Below are 8528 nucleotides of genomic sequence, written 5' to 3'. Positions count from 1 at the left end.
CTAGGCGCGCGGGCTTCAGCAGTTGTGGCTCGCAGGCTCAGTAGCTGTGGCTCGAGGGCTCTAGAGCGCAGGCTCAGTAGTTGTGGCTCGCGGGCTTAGTTGCTCCGTGGCATGTGGGATCTTCCCGGACCAGGGCTCAAACCCATGTCCCCTGCATTGGCAGGCGGTTTCTTAACCACTGTGCCACCAGGGAAGCCCCCCCAGCCTGTTTTAAATGATGACTCTCCTGACAGTGTGCATTATATTTGGTAGATAACCCTTGAGTAACCAGTTAGTGTTGAGGAGGATCTGGGAAAGGGAAAAACGTTTTTTCCCTCACGGTTGTAGCTTCCAGAAACACATTTAATGAGGGAAGAGGTTTTTGTTCGCCTGTTTTTTACTTAGTCACCTAGCATCAGGGTCAAAGGATAATAATTCTGTTGTACTTTGTAAACTGATCAGTGTCTCATTGAAGTAGAGCCAGCCTCATCTTCAGTTGGGTGAGCTTAAGGCTACTGCTTCAGGACCACTCTGGTTTTGGTTGGATGGAGGTGAGCTTTATATCTCTTAGCTGGTTACCTGGGTTTTTTAACTTGGACCATCCCCCTGGAGGGTAGGCAGGATGCACCAGGGCCACGGGGATGTGGACCCTACGGTTCAGGGGACCTGTGGACACGTGGGTGTGCAGCTGGGGACAGGGTGCCGAGCAGAAGTTGTGGCGGGGGGGCCCCACCCCTACAAGTCAGATAGCGCTTCTCAGCCTTTCCCTTGCTGGTCTTTGTTAGGTTTAAATTATTAGTCATTTTTGGTACAGGGTCAGTGATGTCCTGTGCAAACTTGCCAGTGAAGCTCACACGTGGCAGAAACTTAGAAAGCAGCTGCTGCCAAAAGTCCATCATCGCGGAGATAGCAAATGAAGCCGATCATGATCAGTATTGTTTTTAAAATATTTTAAGTGAGCCAAGAAGGCTTGAAGGTATTAGAGACTATTTTCTTAAGAAGGCTTTGCTTTTCTGCATTATATTAAGCTTTCTTGAGTGGAGTAGGTAACTTTTTTTTTTCAAATGTAAGAAAATATAATGAAAAGATTTGAACAAGGCATTATTCATACCCTACTTCATATTTCATCTCTAGCTTGAATGCTTAAGATTCCTGATGTTTGTGGATGACCTGGACTTGTGGATCCTCAGGATAATCGACTGCTCCTGGTATCACCGGGTCCATAGACCTTTGTTCCTTATTCCGTGAACGGTTGCCTGTTTGCCCTCTTAGCAGTGGCTAGAAATGTAAATTCTAGATAATTCTTTCTGAGAGCAGGAGTCATTTTATGTGTTACTGCCACTGTCAGGGGGCATAGCAAGCTGGCTTGACAGATCTTTATCGTTTATTCATTCATTCATTCAGCAGCTTTTACTGATTGCCTGCTGTGGGCCAGGCATATCAAGCAGTCGGTAAAAGACTTTTGCCCTCTGGGTGCGATGGTGGAGGGTTGGGGGGGTGGACCCAGCCGATAAACAGTAGACGTGGGAAGAAAACGTCCTGTGTGTCAGAAGGTGATACATTCTCTGGAAAAATGGAAAAGTGGATCAGGGTACGGTGGGGTGTAGGTGGGAGGCATGCAATTTCAAAATCAGGTGGCCAGGGTGGACCTCACTGAGAGGATGAGAGAGCAGAGCTTTTACTGAGAAGAAGGAAGTTATCAAAGAGGACATCTTGGGGAGCAGAGCTCTAGGCAGAGGGAGGTGCTGGGCTGTGTGATGGCCCTCAGCCAGGGACGTGACTGGGGTCATGGGGACACAGCAAGGAGCTGCGTGGCTGGAGGAGAGGGCGGGGGTGGGAGATGAGATCAGAGAGGCCAAGGGGGGCCAGGTCATTCCTGCGGACATGAAGCCCCTTCCCTTATGGGACCATCCAATCACCAGGGGCTGCTCAGGTAACACCTAGCTTTTATTTTCACAGTGGTTCTCGACTGGGGACCTGTGGCCGTGTCTGGAGACATTTTTGATTCTCACAAAGCGGGGAGAGGATGCTCCTGGCATCTTGTGAGCTGAGGCCAGGAAGGCTGCGGAATGTCCTGTAATGCACAGAACAGCCCTGCATCGGGCTGTTAGAATGTGGTTCAAGGGCCAATCATGCTGAGGCTGAGAAACCCTGCTCTGTTATTATATAGTTCATCAGCTGTTGATTGATTTAGTTTGTCTTTGAAGACTTAATAAAAAAAAAAAACAACATTAGAATGTCACGGGAAGAGGTTATTAATCACGGTATCTGGTTAGAATACTGTCAGAGTTGACGTTGAAGATAATGCTGGCTGTTTTCATTCACTTTGTGGCAAGGGGTTCCAAATCTGCCTTGCATGTACATTTTAGTAAACTCTGGTGCTTTTATGGAGTAGTTGAAAAAATTTAATACATCATTTACAAGTAAACAGTAATGGTCTCACTGATAATCTCATCAATTTGGATTCAAGTAGGATTTTGAAAGGGGCCAGGATGTGGGTTCACGCAAAGGACAATGTTTACCTATATTTGGAATTTGGAGTAAAAGACACTATTATTCACATACGAATGTGATGCTATAAGTGGGGAATATTGTCCTTGGATTATACCAATCCAGTATTTTTCAGAAGTCTATCATTTGTGTACCACTTTTCCTATTTCTGCTGTATCTATATACCACCTGTATTTTTCTTTGTATCAAATAATTTCTTTTATTTAAACACATTTTGGGGAACTTGTATGAATTGCTCAACATGAAACTTAACCAAATGATCATAAGGCAGAAGTAAAATAACATGATAAAATTCTAGGTAGACACAGTTGTTTGCTAAGGATTCTGAGTGTGAGCCCTGCTCTGTGTTCGAAAGGAAGATGAACCAGTTTTAGGGAAGTGTTGAAGGCACACTAATTGAAACGGAACTTTCTTTGATTAGTCAGAGAATTGAGAAGAGAATGATTTGCCCACTGTGTGGTTTAGTGATATTTAATGTCCCTTCCCTGTGCCACACTGGGGGCCGTGCCGTCCTGAGCTGTCCATAGTGAGGCCAGCTGACGGCTGTGCATTTGCAGACTCGCTGGTGAGGTCAGAGCTGCAGTTGGAGAGTATGTGACCAGCCAGGGATGTAAAGGAGGCCGGTCCTCTTTGGCTCTGATTGGCCGCCAGTGGTCTATTAATGCAGAACTCTCCCAGAGAGGTAGCCACGCGATAACCGGGTTCTTTGTTCTGTACAGGACTAAAACTGTAATTCCACTTCTTAAAACAAAACAGAAATGCCTGTAATTCAGATTTCTTACTATTTCCAGTGAATTTTGCACGTCTTCCTTCCCTCTGACCCTCTCTACCTACGTAATATGAATCACCGAGCTTTAATCCTGCTGTATTCATCGTTAGGGTGGTGGAGTACCTTTGATGAACCCATGCGCTTTGTATTGCACGTTGAAATGTATTCATTTTATCGTAGCAGTTATGTGGTGGTTTTGACCTGCGTTCTGTCCTGAAGCCAAGACCTCTCATTTCTGCGAGCAGAGGCGAATGAATTAATGTCTTGGTTTCTTGATAACTCGCTGTGCGTGCGGCTCCAGGTGGCTTTAGGCTAGTTGCTGCACCTCATGTTTCTTTTGGTGGAAGCTAGATTTTCTCAGCTTCTCAGGGGCTGTTAGGCTCTCATGAATTGAATCCAGGTAGTCAAAGTCTTGGGAGACTGACTTCTATAGAAACTGCTATGTATTAAGTGTAGGCTATGTACCAGGCATTATATGACGTGGTCCCAGGGCGTACGGGCCTCCAAGTCTAGCCGTGGAGACAGAAGCAGTCTACTTAGAGTTAGTAACGCACCACTTTATGTAAGATGTTGAAAACTGACAACTGTATAGTTCCATTTCTTACCCTCCTACTTCACGTTGCCGTTTTTCTTGCATAGTACATCTACGTGTTATGAATTCTCCAATACGAAGTTATAAGTTTTGATTTGTATTGATTAAACCATTGTGTGTATTTTGAAGAAATCCGGAGGAAAAACAGTTTTTAAGACATTTACCCACACATTTACTGTTTCCAATGCTTTTGATTCCTTTTGAAGGTAAAGTTTCCAAGTGGTACCACTCCTCTTCAGCCTGTAGGACTTCATCGAGCATTTCTTGCAGTCCACATTTGCTGGCAGTGTTTAAAAGGGTGTGTTAAAAAATAAATTCTTAGTGTGTGTGCTTTTTTGGTTTCTTTTTAGTCTGACAGTGTCTTTCATTCATCTTTCTCCCTGAAAGATATTTCACTGGATGTCAAGTTCTGGATTGACGTTTTTTCTTTCAGTCCTTTAAAGGTGTGCTTCCACGGTCTTCCGCTTCCACTGTTTCTGGTGAGGAGTCAGGGGACATTCAAATCATTACTCCTTGTACATAATTTTTGTTTTTCTTTGCTGCGTTCAAGATTCTCTTTGGTTATCAGCAGTTTGACTGTGATGTGTCTAAGTGTGGTTTTCTGTGTACCGTTGACTCTTGGAGAACTTGGACTTGAACTGTGCAGGCCCACTTGTATACAGGTCTTTTCTCAGTAAGAAATACTTCAGTGCTACATGGCCTGTGGTTGGTTGAATCTGTGGATGCAAAGGAACCACGTATTTGGAGGACAGACTATAAGTTATACTTGGATTAACCCCGGTGTGGTTCAAGGGCCAACTGTATTTATCCTCTTGAGGTTTGCTGAGACCCTTGATTTTATATGTTTGTTTCTTTTACCGAGTTTGGGGAATTTTTGGCCATTGTTTTGTCATCTCCATTCTGTTAAGTCTGCTCAGTGAATTTTTAAATTTCAGGTATCGTTTCAATTTTAGAATTTTTATTTCGTGTCTTTTTTTTTTTTTTGCGGTACGCGGGCCTCTCACTGTTGTGGCCTCTCCCGTTGCGGAGCACAGGCTCCGGACGCGCAGGCTCAGCGGCCACGGCTCACGGGCCCAGCCGCTCCGCGGCGTGTGGGATCTTCCCGGACCGGGGCACGAACCGGTGTCCCCTGCATTGGCAGGTGGACTCTCAACCACTGTGCCACCAGGGAAGCCCTTCCTGTCTTTTTATAGTTAACATTTCTTTGCTGAGATTTCTTATCTTTTCACTCCTTATAGGCATATTTTCTTTAAGATCCATAAGCATTTTATAATAGTTGTTTTAAAATCCTTGTCTGTGATTCCAAAATTTGGATCCTTTCAATATGCTTTGACGTTTTCTCTTTTAGCTAGTTCAAGTTTTCTGTTTCTTTGTTTACTGAGTAATTTTGGAGTGTAACCTGGATATAGTGAATATTATGTGCTGTAAAAATCTCTGAATTCAGCGGTATGCCTCCAAAGAGTGTTGATTTCTTTGTTCGGTTTTGTTTTATTTCAGTAGGCATTTAAATTGAGGTCCAGCTGTTCCCACTGTCTCTCCTGTAGTGGATAGCACCCCAAATCTCGTTTCAGTTCTCCCAGCCTCAGCTATGCTGGAGTTTACCACACAGGGGCATGGTTTAGGGGTCAAGCCGGAGTTTGGGCTGAGTTTAATACGAGGGCTTCCCCTCATATTCCGCCCCCACCCCAGCAGCACACTTTCTAGTTGCTGTGGTTGCCCTGAACTCTGGGGGGGGGTAGAAGCATAAACAATACCAGTGACATAATGCGCTCAGTGGCTTAGCCATAAGAACAGCAGCAGCTGACATTTCTAAAATGCTTATGTGTGTCGCATGCTGCATAACTGTATCTATCTGTCCATCTACTGTCATTTAACCTACCCTACAACAGTCACCTGACGTAGGCATCCATTTTACTAGAGTGAGAAACTGAGAATCAGAGTGGTGAGATATTTACCTGGAGTAGGTACCTTCTAAGAGGCAGAGCTGGATTTCAGAACCAGCTATTTCAACTCATACAGTATGCCTCTGACATCTTTTAAGTGCGAGGTCTGGGATTGAATCTTTAATTTTTCTCCATTTTCTTTAGATGCTTTTCTTTGCCATTGGTGTTCTACAGTGCTTCTAAGTATGGATTTGTTATTAATCATTCAGTTCAGGATTTGTACTTCTTCAAATTGAATATTCTTCTTTTATATTCTGGAAAATTGTTAGCCATTATCTCTTCTTCTTTTTTTTTTTTTTTTTTTTTTTTTTTGCGGTACGGGGGCCTGGGACCGTTGTGGCCCCTCCCGTTGCAGGGCACAGGCTCCGGACGCGCAGGCCCAGCCGCCATGGCTCACGGGCCCCGCCGCTCCGCGGCATGTGGGATCCTCCCACAGGCTCCGGACGCGCAGCCTCGGCGGCCACGGCTCACGGGCCCAGCCGCTCCACGGCATGTGGGATCTTCTGGGACCGGGGCACGAACCCGCATCCCCTGCATCGGCAGGCGGATTCTCAACCACTGCGCCACCAGGGAAGCCCCCATTATCTCTTTGAATATTGCCTCTTCTTATTTTCACTAATCCATCCTGGAATTCCTACTGGACTTGTCTTAGACTTCATGTGCCTCAATTGCTGTCCCGTATTTTCCAACTCTTTAGTTCTCTGTGCAGTGTTCTGGGTGATTTGTCAGATCAATCTTCCAGCTCACTAACTATCTCTTAAGCTGTGTCGAAACTGCTATTTAAGCCAGCTACTGAATTTTTAATTAAATTGTCTCTATTTTTCAGTTCTACTTGGTTCTTTTTCAAATGTGCCTGTTCCTCTCACCCTGCACTCTCCTCTTTTTTCATTATGATTATCTACTTTAAAAATCCTATTCATTCTATGCATAATTCTTTGACAGTGTACTTCAGATTTTTTTCTAATATCTCTAAACTTGGGGTGCAAATTCTCATTTGTTGTGTCTGTTAACCCTTCCTCTTGATGGTTTGTAACCATGTATAGTTTGAAAATGTTTATTGCATATTTATCTCCAGCAGGGATTGTTTTATGAAGGTGCATGCTTATTGGAGTGTAAGTCTCTTTAGAACAGCTTGTTTGCTTCAGCAGGGATGCCTGGGATTGGAATAAATCTGGACAGTGGTCCTCCCAGTTGCTCAGTGTGAGGCGCCTACACTTTGCAAGTCGTGTAAATCTGGTCTCTACGCCCGTAGGTCACGCAAGGCTGTGGTTTTGATTTCTCAGGAGTGAGCGTCCTTTACCCTACTCCCACCTTAACTGTAGCCCCCTTTCCACAGTTGTCTTATATTGGGGGCTTGGTTTCAAATTCACCACGCGTATTTTTTATCCCCGTATAAGCATCAGAAATCTCGTGCCTTAGCCCTACCTGTATGTAGGTCTTAAATGTTGACCATAGGGTGTCAACTTCTGCTAAAGCAGTTGTTTCCTAGCAACGCACAAGTGGTTTATCTTCGGGGCTGCGGTGCTGATCTCTGCGGTGCTGATCTCTGCGGCTCCCTCCCCTGCCCTGGCCTCCTCACTCTTCCTGCTCTGCAGCTGAGAACCCTCTAGGCGGTCAGCCGCTGCCACCTCAGGGCTCTCCTTGTTTGTGACAAGGAGAGATCTTCTCTGGGAGATCCTAGTGCTGGGCTGCTTGTTGTCCAGCGCCTGGAGACTTGTTTCATTGATATTTTTCCTGGTTTTCTAGTTGTGTAAACCTTGCAGGTCTTTTACCTTCTCGGCTGGAAACGGAAGTCTCTCTTGCCTTCCTTCATTTGCCTCGGAGGCCATAACCCTTGCCTTTGGCTTTTTTGTGCTTTCAGCCTTCATCTCAGTAGGTCTTTTTGCACATCTCTTGAAAGAGCGCTGGGCTGGAATGCAGAACCTTTAGGTTCTAAGAATTCCAGTTTTTGCTGCTGGCTTTGGGGGCTCTGAATATAAAATGAGGGAATTTATCAAGGCATGTGCTAAGGTTCCTTCTTGCTTCTTTATGATTTTATATTATAACATTCTTTTTTTTTTTTTAATTCAGTATTTTCATTCATTTAAGTTTCTTTTGGTGTTCCTTCACGGCACTACTTTTTATTGAGCACCTGTTACTTGTCAGGTACTATACTGGGTGCTGGGGTTACAGCCCCTCCATGGAGCAGGCAGAGCTGCTGGGAGACAGACACGAGCAGCCACAAAAGCTGGTGCCAGCACCTCTGTGGCGGCGTCAGGACGGGAGAGCCACAGCTCCAGGAGAGGCTGTAGCCAGGGGCTGGCCTTCCCCCAAAGGTCAGGGAAAGGCTCTTTTGGACAGTGACACCCAGGCTGGGGTAGGGCGTAGTGATTAAGGAGTGATAGTGTCCCAGGCAGTGGGAACAGCACGTACAAAAATCATCGAGATGAAGGCTTTTGGTGTGTTTGAAGAACTAAGGGAAGGCCACTGTGGCTGAATCCCGGGCAGGGAGGAGGGAGGGATTTCTTTGAAAATTAAAATTAAAATTTCTGTTTCCTGGGCTTCCCTGGTGGCGCAGTGGTTGCGCGTCCCCCTGCCGATGCAGGGGAGCCGGGTTCGCGGCCCGGTCTGGGAGGATCCCGCGTGCCGCGGAGCGGCTGGGCCGGTGAGCCATGGCCGCTGAGCCTGCGCGTCCGGAGCCTGTGCCCCGCAACGGGAGAGGCCACAACAGAGGGAGGCCCGCGTACCACAAAAA

The 8528-nt window shown here is 45.9% G+C and overlaps 1 protein-coding gene across 1 annotated transcript in view; it reads left to right on the top strand.

Annotated features, from left to right (window-relative positions):
- LOC102994950 (putative serine/threonine-protein phosphatase 4 regulatory subunit 1-like) overlaps positions 1-8528 on the top strand; it is a 74181-nt gene that overhangs the window by 9997 nt on the left and 55656 nt on the right. Inside the window, 1 exon segment of the mRNA XM_055090767.1 lies at positions 7656-7666. Within this exon segment, the coding sequence (XP_054946742.1) occupies positions 7656-7666 (11 nt within the window).

The sequence above is a fragment of the Physeter macrocephalus genome, chromosome 14, assembly GCF_002837175.3.
Source record: "Physeter macrocephalus isolate SW-GA chromosome 14, ASM283717v5, whole genome shotgun sequence".
Lineage (NCBI taxonomy): Eukaryota > Metazoa > Chordata > Mammalia > Artiodactyla > Physeteridae > Physeter > Physeter macrocephalus.
Note: the sequence above shows the minus strand (reverse complement) of the source record. Positions and strands in the feature narration are given on the sequence as shown.